The following is an 18,909-nucleotide window of genomic DNA, read 5'->3' on the forward strand; positions in this document are numbered from 1 at the left end:
TGTGTAAACTTGTGGATAACCAACAAAAGCATAGAGACTTAAACTGATTCTGTTACTTTGTCACATTATTTTTACGTGGTTGCTGTCCTCTTACACAGAGGTTGTCAGTACTGGTGTGAGTGAAACACCTAGGAAAGTTCTGTGCAGCCCTGCATAAGCCTGGCTACATTACTTTTAAACTCATGCACAAAAATCATCAGCATGGATAGAAGGGGAAAAAATGAAAAAAAAAAAACCAGCTACACTCTCTACTCAGAAATCTTATCTGTTACTTGACCCCTAGTGATGATATTTATCCCTAAACAAACCAGAACTCTTCTCCACAACTCCACCTGTTATGTGTTAAAAAAAGACAGCTAAATACATAAATCAAGAAACAGAACTGCCTGCCATTTCCATGTAATATGAACAGAATCCAGATAAGGCCAGCTACTTCCTTATTGAGTCTTCACGGAGAAGGCGCACAAGTTCCTGTTGACCTACCAGGCAGTCCAGCTGGGAGACAGGGCTCTTGTTGCCAGGCTGGCTGATGTCCCAGACTTTGACGCACCCTTTCCCACCTGTATACACATGTCTCGTGGGGTTGCTGATGGTAACTGCACACACAACTTCCCCATGGTTCAGAGTGTTGATCTGACGGGCGTGGCGAGGGATTCCTGGACCAATGAGAGCATCAGGAGGAAAAGGAACTGGCTGCATCTGACCATCTGCAGTAACGTGAAAGGAGTAGGCTCTTTTGGGGTAGGGAGAGAAGACAAAACCAAAAATATAATAATCAGCCAGTTAGAGCGGCACAGCGCAAGAAAACCAGTATTTTTTTTATTTGATCTTTCAATCTTTTTTTTTCAAGATAATCAGAGCTACACTGCCAAGTCATGCATGCACATGAAACCTCAGAGGGACACAAGGATTCACAATAGGTATTTTCAGCTTGCCTTAACTGAAGCATTCGTGCAGTGGGGAAACACGTTAAATTCTACTCTTAACTCTGTGCGCTAAGGTCATGGCTGGTTATCTGTCAGCCACTGGACAATCAAAGGCTCTTTCAGGCCCTTGTTTCTAGCCAGCATTTCCAAGTCTCAGCCTGCAAGTCCTGCAGCAACAATCCCTCACCAGGCACTACTACTCTTCAGGTGTTCTTCCATGAGACCTGCACCTGTTGCCTTGCAGAACCACTAGCTAAAGCTCAATTTTTTTCTCTGTTTCTGCACCTCATCTTTAACATCAGCACTAGCTGTGCTCACATGCCTCTCTTTCCAGCTGGTAACTACTGCTTTAAACAGAAAATAGAAATGTGCGGAGCGGTTGCGCACACCTTTCATGAGGAACCTGATACCATCTTCCCATAATAATATTTTCTTGAGTGAGTGTTTCAGAAAAGCTGAAACGCTTGGTTTCCCAGGTAGTTTTGGCACTTCTGTAACACCTTTTATTTGTATTCAGTGCATGATTTCAAGTATATGAAACTGAGGTTTGAGGAAATGAATCGCAGCACTGAATAAAACCTCTTCTTTAGGGAAAGTACACAGCTATACTTACAGACCAGAGTACAAACAGTGGGTAATAAAGGTTTCAAGTGCAGAGGGGGATTCTTTGTTTGCTTTAAATAATAATGAAAATACTACTGCAAAAGGCTGCTTTTTGTTACACTGGTGATCTCTTTTCAATTCTTCTGTTTTAAACACATCCATAGCACATGTTTTCGATGCTGTCATTACATTAACATCATTATTCAAGAGGCCAAAGTGGATAAAAAAATATTGAGATCCTTTCCCCTTCTCCCCATTAAAAAGCTATGGTCTTTGTAGTGATAATTTTTCTAACACATTCTTGTGTTCAAAATTGCCCTTTCTTTTCCAAATGTACCTTCTTTCTCAGAAATCTTCAGTCAGTGTAGCTCAAGTATTAGTGTTGCATCCCTCTACCAAGGAGCAAACAATAGATAATTCAATTTAATCTTCTGTTCTGAGCTAGTATTTTCAAAGTATTTTATTGCATTTTACCTAGTATTGCACAATTTGAAAGGGAGAACAAGCAAGATGACTGGATCTGTAACAGACATCACAAAGCAACTGAATATCCCCAGGAGCAGAGCAGAAGATAACTCCTTTTAAAGACAGTGAGAAGTGGAGAGCTGAAAGAACTCTGCAGTTCTTTTGAACAGATGGTAACAGTGGAAACAGCCCCACGCAATACCACAATTTTCTCAGAAGGATAAAAACTGGTTAACAATAACTGCTATTAAACAAGAAGTTAATAAGCTTGCTCAAAGAATACACATAAATGGAGGATGAGAGAGTGCAAAAGATGACAAATCATTTTGGTCACATAAATGTCAGGAATGGGAAATGCAAGATAAGAAAGGGAGTGCAAAGTTCACTCCTTTACATGTATACAAGACTCACAGCCTACCAAACGTATTTCTTCCCACAGGACCCTTTATCGTTACTTGTATGAAGAATTACAGTAATGATAAGGGCTTAACTAAAAATTTATTTAACTTCCATGAAAAGGAGTAGAGACAGGACTGTCCCAAAGTAATTAGTCACTAAACAGATGATGAGAGAAGGAAGCAGAAAAGGAGTGGCAACAAGACAAGTCAAAAACTGCTCTGGTTCAGGTACAGAATTCAGCTAAAGTCATAGCACTTAAGATGTTGAAAAAATAGGCCCCATCCTGGGCTCCAGATCAAAGTCAGTTGCAGAGTATTTGTTAGCGGTAAGAGTGTACAAAGATCCGCACAACTCTGAAGTCTCAGCCTGTCCCTGCTTTTATCATGGGCAGTAAAAAATAAGCAAGTATTAAGCCATTTTTTTCCAGCATAAATAAAATTAATAATCCACTTTACATGACTTTTTCTTTTAATGGAAGATTGCAATGTAAATGTTCTGTTCAATTCAAAACACCTAAATAACTGGTATTTTGAAATGCTTCTTTGCACACACCAGGCTTCTCAGTTCTTGCTGAGATGGGGTGGGAGGAAGACAATAGGAACATTTTTCAAGTACTACATATATACTGTAGAATCATGTTGACTCTTCTGCTCTGATATGCAGTGTACTTTTAACCATGTAGAATTTCATCAGTGTGCCCGTGTTTAAAGTGAAGTTATATATATCATAAAAGTAGTCTCTCTTTTTTATCATCCTGAGTAGGCATTTGCTTCCAAGACCAGCTGGTCAGGACTCAAGATGACTGAGTTTTAGGGCTTAACAAACCATCTATAATTTCTTACAAGCCAAGACAGCTTTTTTCTGCAGTGCAAGTTATCAGCAATCTATGTAAAGAAATGGCTACACATTGCCAAATTCTTCTGTCCCTCCCAAAAGAAGCACGCAGAACAGTAAATGTTCCTATTTGCATGAAGATGTGAGTCATGTCATGCTAACATCACCATGGTCAGCATACTTCTATGCACTAGTAACCTGTACCTACTAGCTGTTATGGTATAACTTTGCATTACACATACCTTTCACTTTGAAAAATCTTTCATCATTTGCCAGACTGACACTCCCTGGACAGGGAAAGCTTCTGTCTCCAGAAGAACGAAGTACTGGAAACAACCTTCCATTACCGTATTTCTCATTGTGCATTCACTGAACAAATTTGAAGGTCAGGAGAACTGAAGTATTTTTTATTTTTGCTGTGAGCTATTCACTAACAGCATGCTATTTCTTTCCAAAAACACATACAAAAGTCAGCTTCTAACTAGAAGTTGAAAGAGTTAACATTTCCCACACGGAACTTCCTTTTCCCACTAAAATGAGAAATGTGTATTTTCAGCCCTGTGTCCGTAACACCTCATGCTTCAATTAAAGCCACATTTAAAAAATACTGGGAAATACGTTTGTTCTCAATGTTACCATTAATTCACAATTTTAGACTGCAGGGAAGCAATAATGTGCATATAAATCTTCCCAGTGAGCTTGAAAATCTGTGCTTAGTGCACAATTCAGCTATGAGAAGGTGTGGTTCACATCAAGAAGAAATCCACAAGAATATTAATGTAGCAGCTGTAGAAGACTAAAAGCTAAATAAGTACCTTGCTATGCAAAGCAAAAAACATGATTACAAAAACACACCAAGAACTTGCAATCCAGGGCACAATTAAATGTATCAAAATGACAGAGTGCAAAACTCTCACACCACATGTTCATGTCCAAAACTAGAACTGATCTCCTGCCCACAACCTAAGACAAAGATAATTATTGATTAGGTGATATCTCAAGACAATCTGGAAGGAAATCCCCAAAAAAACCCACCACCACCAAAAATCAAACAGAAGAGCTCCTAAAACGACAATAATCTACTACCCATAGGAATCAACCTTGAAACCAAGAACATGGAAATCTATTTGATGCACATTCATACAGATAAGTCCCTGTCTGCAAAATTAATTACTGAACTATAAGCAGCTGAAGAAAGAAAACAACATGAGATCATATCTGTGTACACCAAAATATCAAAACAAAATGTAAAACCAGAAAACCCTTATAGGAAATAACTAAAAAGATAACAAAACAAAACCCCAAAGACATCCATGTAAAACAAAAAAGACAAACAACTCCAAACACACATACATAGACACAAACAAACCCCAACCCCCAACCTGCTACCACATGCAAAGACTAGCTCACTTGTATAATTAGGAAATTGCTGAATACACTTTATTTATACTACTTCTAACAACTTACGACTCTGCAAAGAGCAAAACTGAAAGATTAACATTCATGAACATGCACAGATGACAGAGAAGACTTGCAGTTAATGTAGTTACAGAAGAAGGCAAGAAAAAGGCAAGCTTTCCAGATAACAGTCCATTGATAAAAGGCAGACACGTACGAGTGGTTACTTCAGCATTTACAAATTTTTCTAACAAGCTACTCACTGACAGATCGTAGAATACACAGGGGTTAAAAAAAAAAAAAGGTGGTAATAAATGTCACCCCCTTGGAAATAATTTAATTCTCTTGGAAGAAGAGTTAGGTGGAAAAAAAAAAAACCAACACAACAAACCAAAGCAAAATAAAGAAAAGCCCTAGAATAACTACTGATAAAAATGGTGCAGCCATGAGCATACACATACAGCTTGGGATCCGATGGTTCAATTTGAAAATTAACTGTACCACTTGCAAAACAAGACTAAATCTCCACATCTCATCACATCAATGTGGCACCTTAACTACATTCTAGGAAAAAGCAAATTATGTAAATGAATCAGGAATACTCCACTAGTTTTCATAATTACATAACCCATGTATGTGGTATAGAAAACACAGTAGATCTGCCTAGCATAAGTAAGAGATACTCAAAGATACAGCATTAGCTAGCTATAGCAATCAACAGTAAAAAAGATTGTTCTAAAGCTGTCAATAGAAAGATAACAGATCAGTTTATGGAATGTTAGGCTTGCCTCACAATAAAGATAAGAAAAGAAGTCACTTTAAGAGGAAATGACTGACTCAGTCAAAGTAACACAACCACAAAATAATATTACAGAGCACATCAGCAAATCAAGTGGAGAGTATGTAGCAACACTGTAGGTGATCTACAAAGCAGTGTAAATGAAGTGCTGAAAATACTAAAGATTAAAAAAACCCCAACCAACCACCAAAGAAATGAAAAACAACAATAAAACCCCAAACCACAACCTCCCCCACCTGTAACTTAGCTATGCAATCACGGGATACAAAGTATAGCAGCACACATGCACTGCTTTGTGCCTTGAGCAGTGCAACAAGTAGAACTCAGCCACAGGAAATTTCTGACTGAACAAAAATAGGATTTCGTGGCTGATAATATAAAATATTAACAGACATTACTAATGGAGTAAGTCACTGAAAGCTGATGAATATACATGTTTAAAAGTAAAAACTTACAGCCACTGGACTATGCAATCTCAAAAAATAATTTCTGTAAGTGCCAAATTCAACTGAAGTCAGCAAAAGCGACCCTGACCCTTAATAAAAGAACATTTTGAGAACAAAGCCTGTTCCTTACTGCACTAAATTTAAATATACCACCATCTGACACATTACACCAACTCACTGAGCCCTCACTTCAGGAATCTTATCAACATACCACCAACTTTTCTTTAAGTAAATCCTTAAAAAAGATTTAACAGGTTTTTCATGCTGCCAACAGATAGCTAAGTCTGTTCTAGAAGCACAGTGGGTAACAACGATGAATGGCTTTCCTAATCTAAGTCTGCTCTTTTCCTACTGCTATGGAAAAAGAGAAGAAAAAACACACTTTTTTTTCCTGTAATCTGGTGTACTTCTATGGATGTCTGCATGACTGACATTACAATGTACCACTAATCATTAACAGGAGTTCAAAATGAAGGCAGAGTGTGTAACTTTCACTACAGCATGTCTTGTAACTTAGTATTCTAAAAATAAGTTTCTAAATTTTTCCTGAAGCTGCAAAAGGAAAAATTAAACCATGATAGACTGGTAAAGAAGACAGCATGTAACAGGAACACCCAGCATAGAAAGTGTAAAGTGTTAAGAGAATTTCAAACTTGTAACTACCTAGACAGAAACTAACAGCAACTTCCAGTTGAAAGAGAAGACAGGACTTAATGCCAAGCATGAAGGGATGAAGAACAGGTTGTACAGTGTCGAAAAACCTGTTATAATTATCTCTGCCCCACTCTTTCCAAGAAAAGAAATTATTCAGATTTGGAATCTATACTCTGTTTGTACCTGCATAGACTAGTTGTCCAGAAATACTTAAAAAATAATCACTTTTTTTTATCATGACATGATTATGAGCCTACCATGCACGTGTAAGCTAAATCTGAACAGTCTGCCAAAGCTAAATTACTGAAAAAATTGATGTATATTTTTTGATGAATTTGTTTTATTGTAACATTAATGAGCCACAGCATCACAAGTATTTTATTTAACCACCCCTTCTTCAATAATGTAAACTCTTCAATAAAAGAACCTGTTGTAAGCTACCTTACATCCCTGCACCCCCTGCTACACAATTGCTTCATCATTTCTTTTGCTCTCCAGCTATACACTCACATAAACATTTAAAACAGCTTTTTCTATTATGCAAGGTATGCATCGGCTGCTAAAGTAGCTGTTTCAGAAAGCGACTGTGACCAACAGTTGCAGACTCTCATGCCTGTGCCAGGCAAGGAGTCTGTGAGTTTGCACTACACATTCATGTTCAACACAGTAAAAAGTTTAGTTTCAATAAGTTTTATCTTACATATTTTATCACTGTCTGCCAGTTTGCAGTCCTCTTAACTTCTCCCAGAAAGGAGGAAATAAAAAAGCCTTAAAAGTATACCTTCAACAGCTTTTCCTTCAAAATAACTATATGCACACCTGTTTTGGGATATGACAACTAACATTTAAGAATTTACATGCTATACCTCTTGCCAGGAGAAATCTAAAACAATCTGGGAACAACCAGACACTGCCTACTTTGGAACTCTTAATTCACTGACACAAGATAACTTTATTTTCTCTAGATATTGCAAATGTTACAAAAATGTTAAAAGTTACTTACGGTTTTCCCCCGGGAATCCCTGCCAGATTTGGAGGAATTCCAGGTACTCTCATGTGAGGAGGAGGATCAAACCCAACCTGACAATGAAAAATTAATTAATCTCACACTTGCAATTTCTAATTCAACAAACCCCTTCACTCCCAAGATACTTTCATTTAAACAAAATGTGTCTTTTATACACAGTATCAGATAAGTGCATGGCCCTTTGTGGGGGGTAGAACAAGGCATTTTCCCTAGGAATGTTTCTGCTAGAAGTGTTCATAGGCAAACAGAAAACCAGTAATATGTATTATGCATTCACACCACTGAACACAAATACCACTGTGTGTTGCCACGCCTGTGCTTGTAAACTCTGTGACAGCAGTGTGCACCCATGCAGGCACAGCATGGTGCTGGAAAGCACCTTCAGACCTCCGCTAGAACCTGCATGGCTCCACATTGCACTGTGTAGCCACATCAGTTAGGAGATCTCTCACGGATCTTAAATATGCTATGCTCCCTTTGCATACTGCAATGCCACTAAATTTTTATATCCTGGATGAGTATATACATAAAAAAATACAAACAGAAATTCTGGACTAAACAGACCTAGTTTTATTTTTCACCCAAGTTAAAATTGCTTTAAGGAGCACATATGCTATTTAGAATTTCCACATTTTCACATAAAAGCCCTGTTTACCCGTTTTTAAAAAGTATCCATTTCTGCCCTAGTGAGATGACTACAAGCTTAAGCCCAGTCTTGCAAATTTACAAATAGGTAAGATTGTCTATGCACAAAACTGTCACCAAGCTCATGTTTGCAGTATCAGGCCCCTAGGTTATTCTGCTTGACATCTCTAACTGCTACGCTCCATCTACTTGCTACACCCACAACGACTATTCTTAACACACCTTATCACAGAGCTCCAAGACATGTACCAAACAAACTTCACAAAAACCAAAATACAAAGAAAGAGACAAAGTTAAGATTCTTCTACACGCTTCAAGATTCATTTGCCATGTCTGTATGGAACACAAATCTGTTTCAGCAAGAGAAAAGATGATGTCCAAAGCAGCAATGAAATACTTTATACCTACCAAAACAACCTTCTCAAAGCAGAAAATATCTTTTTTGCCATTTATTCATTAGTCAGAGCACTGATGAAGGTGAAGAAAAAAGGGAAACATACATAAATACACCAAGATTCTTTGTTTTCAAGGTGCAAATTTATTTCTCTAGCTACACAATAAAATGAAACACAGTGAAGCTGTCAAGCCTCTGGCACTGTTATAACTTGGGAATTTGACAGTGCTAAATGAAGCATGTAGCTCTTCTCAGTGAACCACGGTGCACAAAACTGAGATTTCATGCAATGTATGGCCTACCATAGGAGATCTTCCATAGGCAACCACAGCAGCTGCAGCAGCCGCAGCACTCATCTGGGGTGACATATTGTGCAAACTGGCATAGGCTGCACCTGGACTGGTTAATTCTCCATTCATGCCAGCATGAGGTACCATTCCAAATGGAGCAGGATAAGGTCCTGGTACTGCCAATGGTGTCCGCAAGCCTGCAGCTACGAAACAATGAAACAGTTTTATTTATATATTCCCACACACATGAAAGAAACCAGTCCATTTTTTTCCTATAATACCTAGCCTTCCCCTCTCCCATATGCACATTGTCAAATGCCACAATTTATCAGTACTGCCACCTCTTTTCACTCAGTGTAAATAAGATCTACTGAAGTCTGAACTTGCTGATTACTTCTAACAATCTCATCTAGCATTACCTATTTCCACTGCTGTAATATTTCCCTGTTTACATTAGTCTCTCCTTAGCCAAATTAAGCAGTAAAACCGACAGACATGGTTTACACAGCTCATGTCTGAAGCAACTGTGCTGTACCAGCCTGAAGAGCAAAAGTAAACTTCCCCCCTGCACTTGTCAAGATATACATTGTCTGAGTCTACTAATATTCACTGCAATGAGCTGGAGAAGAGATTGCATTCAGAATGAGCACCAGAAACTTCTGAGAAGTCTTTTTATATTGCATTCAGTCTCTGGATTATTTGCAAAAAGATAAAGACAAAAGTAAACAAAGAAGGATAAGACACAAAGATATTCAAACTCTTGATAATCCAAACATCTGCTTCTCATCAAGCCCTCTCTTGCTATCAAGAACAAAGCAATATATTTAGTTAACTTTTGCACAGAACTACATACATAAAAAAGATTAATTTTGGAACCATAAAAACACGTGAGGTAATGCATTACCAGCTTGGTTAACCAGAGGATCCATTGTTGGAGGCTTGCCAAGGCCTGGACGAAGTCCTGGAGTTGCACTAGTGCCTGGGGTTGGCACATCACTTCTAGGAGTTGGTGTGCTGGATTTCAGAACAGGCGTGCTGGCTTTTTCGTGCTGGTATAATTAAACAAATTAAATTAGTATTATTTTTAATCCAGGACATATACAATTTATCACAACAGCAGGTGGGATGCTGGGCACCTACTATCTAGTCCCTCAGCCAATTCTCATAAATCCAGGCAATGTTGACAACATTAACTTGTGAGAGAGAAATGCTGACCTTTTTGACTGCTGCCAAAACTAAGAAAGAAAACAGTTATTTTTCCTTCTTCCACTGGCATTAAAAAAAAAATGCCTCAACTAATTTCTTCCAAGAGAATATAGTATGCATCACCAAGTTATTTTAGCTTGAAAACATTAATCTCAATTAACACTATACACAGCCAATCTAAGTACAAAACCAAAATACCTCTTCAGCTGATAGCATCAAAAAATTGTGACACAAAAACTACAGAGAATCTCATCAAGCTACTAGTGATACTGCAGGAAACATTTTCAAAGAATAACAGCTAATTTAGAAGAATTTAACAAAAGCCTGTAGGACTTCTTAGTGTCTATGTTCAGACTATTTTAAACCATAAGCTATTGCTCATGAAAAAATAAGCAATGCTTAAGCATTGCCTGGAAGAACAGTAGTCTATTTCAGCTTCAAACGTTTAAAGCCATGTACTTTCTGCCACAAATAGTTGCAAAAGAATGGGAGTTAGACCTCACAAGAAAGAACAATATATATCTGGACAACAGACTGCCACCCACCAGGCTCATTTCTTTGGATTTGAGGGAAGTGGAACTTCCTGTAGAGGCTGTAGATGCTGGACTGCTAGAGGCATCTTTCTTCAGCAGCCGAGTTTTATCTATACCGTTCTCACGTGGTGAATGAGTTGGACTTGCCCTTGGGGAAGAAGGATCCTAAAAACAATTGGAAGGGAAGAACAGCACAGAACCCTGTCACGGGCTGGTATAGAATCATCACTAAGGAGTCTATGGGAAAAAAGCTAGAAAAATTTTAGGAGCAAGTTCAAATTGCAAGACATTTTGTTATCTATATGGAAAAAAAGCTGAAATCCCTTCATGGGTTTAGAGACATAGTTCATATTGTAAACAATCTGGTTTTATTTTACACTACATGTAATCATAAACTGTTTCCAAGCATAAAGCTTGCTATCTAAATATATCTAAGTACAAACTAATGCAAGCACAAATGACACATGGTAAAAGCAAGAAAGACCAACAGTAATGCAGTAAATTTACACTGTTTTTATCATGTACATTCTCCACACATTGCTAGTGACAACAAACATACCAATAATCTATTTAGGCCATACGAACCTTGCTCATCTCTATCTTCAGAAGAAGAAATAAAGACATGGTTTTTATGTTTTAATATCTGTCACTTCTTTCTAACTAGCACTTGCAATTGCCTCGCTACTTGAATCTACAGGAAAACCTGAAATCATCTCTCAGGTGATTATCTTTCTTCCAGAGGCACTTTCAGCACTTACTTTAATCTGAAAAAGCCAGCTCAGTTAAGCTACCATGCCATCAGAGTCTGCAGGTTCTCCATGCTCCTTTGGCTCAGGAGAACAGCAGCAGGAAGGAAGCAGTCCTCACAAGAGGGCACTAAGTATACTGGCTGATTAACTGAGCAATTTCATCCTAAATAGGGCTTCTGAAAGGATTACTTAAAACTCCCTTGTTTGATACCTATTTTGCTACTAGGCTGACATCATTTGGGCACTTGGAGCTGCTGAAGACACTGCTCTGTCAGCTTCTATCCCTGTGCTTTTCACAGAGCAGAACCTCGCTACCATATTCAGGCTTCCTAAATCTCTTTGTTGCATGAAATAAAAGATTTAAAAGAGATAAGGCCCATCCCTTCACTTTGGTGTGACTGAAAAGTCTCTTCCCTGAAGGAAAAAGCCACAGTGATACAACCTCTGGAAAATATTGTGAACTAACTAACTTCATTCTGACTTCAGCTGACTTCCCTCCAAAAACCAAACATTTCTGAAAAATGTTATCTTTAACATACGACAGTAAAATAATTGTAATTTTTAAGGTACAAAAAGGTTTTTAATAATACTCCTACTACTAAATACAACATTAGATAATGTCTTTCTTTTTCATTTGAAGATAGTTTGAAAATCAGAGCCCTTCACCTGCATCTCACCACAACTCTTCCCACAGCAGAGCAGCTGTGAAGCATCAGAATATAACTGCCAAGGGAATAGACCTGGACAATGCAGCAGAAGGAAAAGCTGAGAGGGCAACCAGACAAAGCTCTGAGAAGATATAGTGATCAGTACTAGCGAAAAGGAGAAGTTGTGAATATTTTAACATATCCACAGAGAGGGTTCTTTTTCTTCTAACATCTAAATGCACTTTAACTTTTTGGGCGAAATGTCAAGACTACAAAAATGAAAAAAGTTACCTCATTGGATACATCTACAACCAAGTTATCGTCACTCTTGTCCCCATCACTGTCCTATTAAAAATAAATAAATATAGTGTTCATTTAAATTAGTACATTAAGAGCCCCCAGAGAAAGACTATGTATCTACTCAGACATTTTTTGCTTTCCTAAACAAAAAGCAAACAGCCTTTCATTATTAGTAATAGGGAAAACAATGAAAACAGGAACACAACACCTTATTTCTGCTTCAGTAATAAAACCCAAATAATATGGAACTAGTTGAAAGCTGATGGTCCCACCATCACTGCAAGATGGTCCAAAGCTCCTCCTCATTACCATCACTGCTCCTAAAAGAGAAACTCATTCCATTCATATGCTAATCTTATGTGTTAATCTTATGGAAATTACTACTTGTGAATACCTAAAAAAAATCCCAACAGACCTCAGAAAACTGGAGCTTTGGCATGTGTTTGATGAGTGATCTTCCTCAAAGTGATAGAACAATTTTTCTCCTTTTCCAGAAAGGAAAGTTTTGAAATGAAAAATTCTGGGGAAGAAAAAGCTTCAGAAATGCCAAGGCATTTCAACATTTCTAACAAAACCAAAATACTTCAACATTCCTAAATGGAAACAATTTATTATGGCTTGTCAAGCTGCATTTTGACCGTTTCTCATTTGTTCACCTGAGCTGCTCTAGTGCCTCACAATAGCTGTTCTTTGAGTGTCTCCTGGTCCCTGTCTCCAATATAGGCAGGAATGCCTGTTCTGTGATACACAGTGATTTTCACTGTCCACTGTGGTGGTTCAACCAGAAAGTGAGTCTTAACTCATGAACAAATCAAGTCAATGACAGAACTTAGAATTATCGTATGGACAAGTTGGAAATTCCCAACAGAAATTCTTTTAGTTAAAAGGTTTCCAGGCAAATAAATCAGACATACAAGATCGATCAAACTGTCCTGCATCTCCTGCTTTCAATGTGCCTGGGCTATCCCACTTTAATCATGGCAAAGTAAAACGCCAGTTCTTTTTCCTCACTTCAGGCCATAAACATTAAAAACAAGACACCATCACCACGAAAAAAAAACAAAACCACAAAACAAAAACCCAAACACAATCCCCCGAAAACAAACAAAAAGAAACCCAAATAATAATCATAATAAACAAACAAAACCAAACACAAACAAACAAAGAAAACCCACCCCAACAGGTAGTGTTTTAACCCTTCCCTTCTGTTTTTGTAGCTGAATATTAGTCCATGGAATACTGCAAACATATTAGGGACCTAATAGTGCCACTGAATACACAATGGTGGCTCTTTCTGCCACTCAGGAAGCTGTCCAAACAAAAGTTGCAAAAGAAGGAATAGGAAAATTTTACCTGATTAATCTGCCACCTCTTGAAAAGTATGAAATATCCAGAAAGCAAGTATAGGTTAGAACACATCTGAGTATGTGGAAGCACAGCGGGTGGAACACTTGTTCACCAGAAATACCACTCCTGAGGAGGGCAAAATAGCTGCCGAGCAATGATTAAATGCACTTCACTGACTGTCATCTTGAGAAACTGAAATTTACTGGGACTATCAAAGGCATATCCTACAGGTACTACATAGTATCAAAATATCTCCTCACTAACAAACCCACAGGTTGAAACTATGGAAGTCCTAACACAGAAATCGGAAAGAAGAAAAAAATAACAATTGTAGTTTGGGATCTTATTCTCATTAATGACTATTCCTGCAACTTGTCTCCTTTCTGACAAAAGTAGTACTTCCTTATCCCTAAAAGGGTCTCATCTAAAATGAGCTGGAAATCAGCAGTTCTGTTTGTAGAACTAGGGAACCTTTAAAAATAAAGATCTTCTTCCAGATTACAATAAACCTGGAACCTTCAATAATCCTTGTTTTCGTCAATTCTTTGATGCTGCCGTTACCTGTAAAATCCATTTCAAGCAAAGAACAAACACAACCAAACATTTAAATGTGGCTTAAAACAAACTGCTTCTACAGTGCAATAATATCCTTTTCATTTCTTCTTGTCAGAAATCCAAAAAAACCAAACATGGTAAGCTTTTTCTTCCTTTTTTTTATCAAGTGTAGCTTAATAATGCTTAGTGTTCAAACCTTTAAAATGAAAAATGCCCATAGAATATCAAAACTTCAAAGTTGAGGGAGTAACACGGGGAAGTGTGCCAAACCCCTCTGTAATCAAAACAAGATTACAAAGTGGTGGAAATACAACTTGTAAAACTGTAACTGTACTACAAAACCACAATGTGCAGAAAGGGGAAAGTAGTCCTAACTACTGCCAGTAACTCCAGGGATATCCAATAGCTACTCAGAGATACTCTGAGTCCAACTGGAGAGAAACTACTAAACACCAAGGAAATAAGGTGGCACCTTATTTCCTATTGGGTTTCAGTAACCAGGAAGTAATTAGTGATTAGATTCATATTCAAACTAGTCTGCCACATTATTGCTATGTCAAAGAACAGTATCTTCTGACAGATTTAAGATCTGATTTTTCCGTACTTTCACACCAGTCCTAAAGCCTGTTCAAGTATCATCCTGTGATTTGGCTCAGCATTTAGACTTGGAAGCTGAAAGCCTGTATGAACCTTTTGAGACTCACGTATGCCACACTGTTGTAGTGACGTGTTTCTTGGAAACCAAGCAACAAGCAAGCTACTAAAAAATGCAGAACACAACCGTGAACTTTTTATATTTCAATCTGCTTTCTGCTGAAACTGCCATATCAGCCAAAAGCAGACTTTAGTAAAATAGTACAGCCCCCTAACTATGACACAACAGGTAATAGCTCGTATCAGAAAAATTTACTAAAACCCATTAAATCAACAAAATCCTTCATTTCAAACAAACCTGCAGATTTTAGAGCAGTCCAGAAAGGATCTCTTGCTCCAACTCTGAGAAATGTCCCAGAAAACTTGAGAATCCCGAACAGCTACTCCTGGCTTTTATTCCCTGTTGAGGAGTATTACTCGACAATAGCTCAAACTCTTCCCACAACATGAATAATGGCCTGACACATACATTCATGTACTATATCAGCCATAGGAAACACATTGCCTCGTTCTTCTCAGCTCTTTTACTCCTCATACAAGCACAGTATGTGCAAATAAATTAATCAATTCTTTGATGCAGATTTGCTTACATAGTGGCTGGAATCCTTATCATCCACCTTTCTCTTTTTGATGTCATTGGTATATTCAGGGCCATTCCTGCGTTTATCTGTGCTCCGCAGACTGTCTGGGACCAAAAGAGAATTACTCTGTAAAGACAAAAACCAAGGTCAATCAAAAATTCCTTTCAAGATTCTTCCACAGATGCTTAAAAGCTGGATCTGATAGACGCTTTAGAAATGTGATACCTACATAGTCTTTCATTTCATTTAATTCAACTCAAAGTCCTCCAGGCAAACAGGTACAGCTTAATGCATTCTAAGAAGCTTGGCTTTTCATTGTTCAATATATCAAAAGTTTAGTTCACTTGTCAGTCATTATTTAACTAATTAATTCAACTGAATTTATTGTTTAGGAGAAGCAGGGTTGCTGTTTATTCATGAGCAGGCAACAATCATTTTTTTATGGTTTTTTTTTTAATATTCACATCCCATTTAATGAAAGAGACCTCGTAAACCTAATCTGATTGCTCACTTTTAGATCATCATAAATAGATGATGCTTTGGTATGTTTACATCTGCAGGCATGGAAAATTGTTTTTAACTCTTAAAATAAATATTTACCAAAGAAGGTGATGCAGTAATCATTCCTTAGCTGTGGTAAACTCCAATTGGATGCCTTCAATAAAGGTATTGCAAACAAAGATCAAATATTTTTACTTCCACCATAACATTCACTACTAGTGTGAAATTCAGGCTAAAGTGTTATTTAGTCAGATTTGACCTGAAAAACTGAGACCAACACACACAAAAGACAAAAGCAAAGACTAATCTTTTTCTCAAACTACATGGACTGCTTTCATTCATGGTTAAGGTATGCTAAGTACAAACTGTTGACCCAAAGAGAAAGGCATTTTAGACATTTTTCAGTCACATGACAATTTGACATGCTTGTGATTCCCATCTCCATCTCTGTTCCAGCCAAAGCATTAAAACGTGTTACAATGAGTTCTTTAAGTGCAGGATTAGCATATGCAAGAGAGCAATTTGTTCAGTGATGTGTTAATGCTGTGAACAATACTGAATGAGTTGAGAAAAAAGATCTCCTTTCACAAAGACTTGGTAAGCCTAGTTCCTAAAAGCCAAGTTCATGCTTATATAAATAAATATATGCTCTCACACATGTATAAGTAAATACTTATTTACATGCATACACGTATCTCTCAAGAAAAAATGTAACACTTATTTCAGTAAGTGTAAGCCCTCAAAGGAAATACTTAGATCTACCAAAGAGCGAGAGATACTTACTCATTTAATATATCATAACCATACTAATAGCCAGTGAACTGTGCACTGAATGGCTTTCCCTTTAAAACCTGAGGACAACTCAGTAGTTTTGCTCAGACATTGTTTAGTCCCAAGAAGGAAAACAAAACAGGGTACATAAGGCAATCTGAATCCTCTTTTTCCTACTTCAGAAGCTGCACTTTAAAGCCAAATCTAAGCTCTCTTATTCATGATTATTCAAGCTAAACAAATGCCAAGGGGCTTACATAAAGCATATAGGAGAGTCTAACAAAATTCAGTATAAAGAAGCTCAAAATAATGTTTTTACTGCAATGTTTTGCAGCTAGAAGGTGGGCTTGTTGGATCACTGAACTAATTGCCTTGACAAATATAGTCCAAATTTAACCCTTTAGCTCCTCCCAGATGCACAGAAACTCAGGGATTCACTTGTTTGAAGAACATTAAAACACATCTTCAACATTTTAATATATTAATAATATTTATCTTTAATACCATGACATTTTTAATATATCATGTTTGTAGCAGTAGAATAATCTTTAGAAGCTGCCAATTCAAACTTTACCACAGATTTGAGTACTGTAAATGTCTTTTCTTGAATACGGGAGAAAAATCTTTTATTTAAGAGATACTTCCCTTAACAAAAAATCATTTAAAAAAATCTATTTCACTGCTAAAGACTTTCGCATAAAACAAAGACAACAAATGTAATAAAGTGAGTAAACTCAGTTTCTCATTTTAGATTGTCAAAATTTATGTGTAAGAGAAAGACTGCAAAGGGGAAACAGCTGGCAAAAATTTAGCAACCCTGCTATTTGAAGTTACCACACAGCATCAAGAATGTGTAACTACAATTCCTGACCTTTTTCCTTGTTTAATGTAAAGTCTACTTAGACAATGATGACAACATTCTGCACAGTTTGTCTTGCAGAATTTCAATACTGTGAAATATACCTAGGAACTCCTAGGTACACCTAGTTCCCACTGTGTCCTAAATTCCAAACCAAGATTATTCAATACAATTTTTCTTCACGAGACTGGTGGCTTAGTTATCATATAAACATATAATTACAACAGTAATCTATAGTCCTTATAAGCCAGTTCTGCAAAACATCTCCTCTGTGGTCTGCCTTTCTCTAATTTACCACTTCCATGTAAAGGCACTGCTCTCTGAAATCAGAGTAACGAATCCAGAAGCTGTTGTAGACTAGCTTATTTTACAATAGCTATACCATCAGCTGCAAATAAGATCATGCTGCTGCTCTGGCAAAATTTACCTGTAAACTCAGTAATTAAGTTACTGTTTTGTTTCCGTTAGGAGTACAAAGAAGTTCTCACAACTGTGACTAAAATCAGGTAAACTACAACTTTTCATGACAAAACAGCCTTTCCTCATTTCAACACTGGTAAAGTTTGTATTTGCTGTACGTTCACTATCAAACACAGGGTCACCGAGGAGACAGTAGTAACAGCTTCACAATGACAGAGTTCTCCCTGTCTCCCCTATAGGAGAAAAAAAAAAAAACTGATAAATTCTTCTACCAGGCTTATTAATATCTGAGTTAATTTTCAAAACTGGGTCTAGTATTTCTACTTTAGCAATTTTTTTTTTTACTAATACTACAGAAATTTTCGGTTGGGATTGATCGTCAATAATTATCAGTTTGCACAAAAAAAACAAAGAGATATATACATGCATAGTTGATTTCCTAAAGAGAAACTGCATGGCATCAGTTTTCATTTTGTATTCATTTCAACAGACTAGATGCATAATTGAGAATAATCCTTGCTTTCATAGTAGGAGTTCAATTTACTAGGAATCGCCAGTGCAACATCCGCAAATCATGACTCTCAGTTTGGAAAAAATGGTTAAAATCAATTTTATGAGTTTCCTTTTCCTTCCACTCATTCAAAATTTATCCACATGAATCCCTTTGCTTCAAAAAGTCCCAAAAGAATTTAAAAAAAAACACCCTAATGCAGCACTGCTTCCTGTCAGTTACCAGACTGCATAAGGGCTTTGTAACAGGCAACTTACGATCCTAAACCAACTTTGCTGCCAGCGTAAGTCAAACACTGAAACCACCAGCAGCAAATGTGAAATGAAAACCTAATCATGAGGCAGAGAAGGCAGGTTCCCTATTAGGAATACAAGGCACATCATTCAAATGCACTT

At 37.3% G+C, this 18,909-nt stretch overlaps 1 protein-coding gene across 5 annotated transcripts in view; it reads right to left on the reverse strand.

The window, feature by feature from the left end:
* Positions 1–18,909, reverse strand: part of LOC101870626 (TLE family member 1, transcriptional corepressor) — an 82,535-nt gene that overhangs the window by 14,430 nt on the left and 49,196 nt on the right. For all 5 annotated transcript variants that reach the window (XM_034072683.1, XM_034072682.1, XM_034072680.1 and 2 more), the window contains exons 9-15: positions 15,462–15,578; positions 12,307–12,360; positions 10,632–10,784; positions 9,785–9,929; positions 8,893–9,083; positions 7,528–7,604; positions 484–733 (exon numbers count right to left, since the gene is read on the reverse strand). In XM_034072683.1, the coding sequence (XP_033928574.1) occupies positions 484–733; positions 7,528–7,604; positions 8,893–9,083; positions 9,785–9,929; positions 10,632–10,784; positions 12,307–12,360; positions 15,462–15,578 (987 nt within the window). The remainder of the gene's footprint in view (positions 1–483; positions 734–7,527; positions 7,605–8,892; positions 9,084–9,784; positions 9,930–10,631; positions 10,785–12,306; positions 12,361–15,461; positions 15,579–18,909) is intronic.

Source organism: Melopsittacus undulatus, chromosome Z, assembly GCF_012275295.1.
Source record: "Melopsittacus undulatus isolate bMelUnd1 chromosome Z, bMelUnd1.mat.Z, whole genome shotgun sequence".
Taxonomy (NCBI): domain Eukaryota; kingdom Metazoa; phylum Chordata; class Aves; order Psittaciformes; family Psittaculidae; genus Melopsittacus; species Melopsittacus undulatus.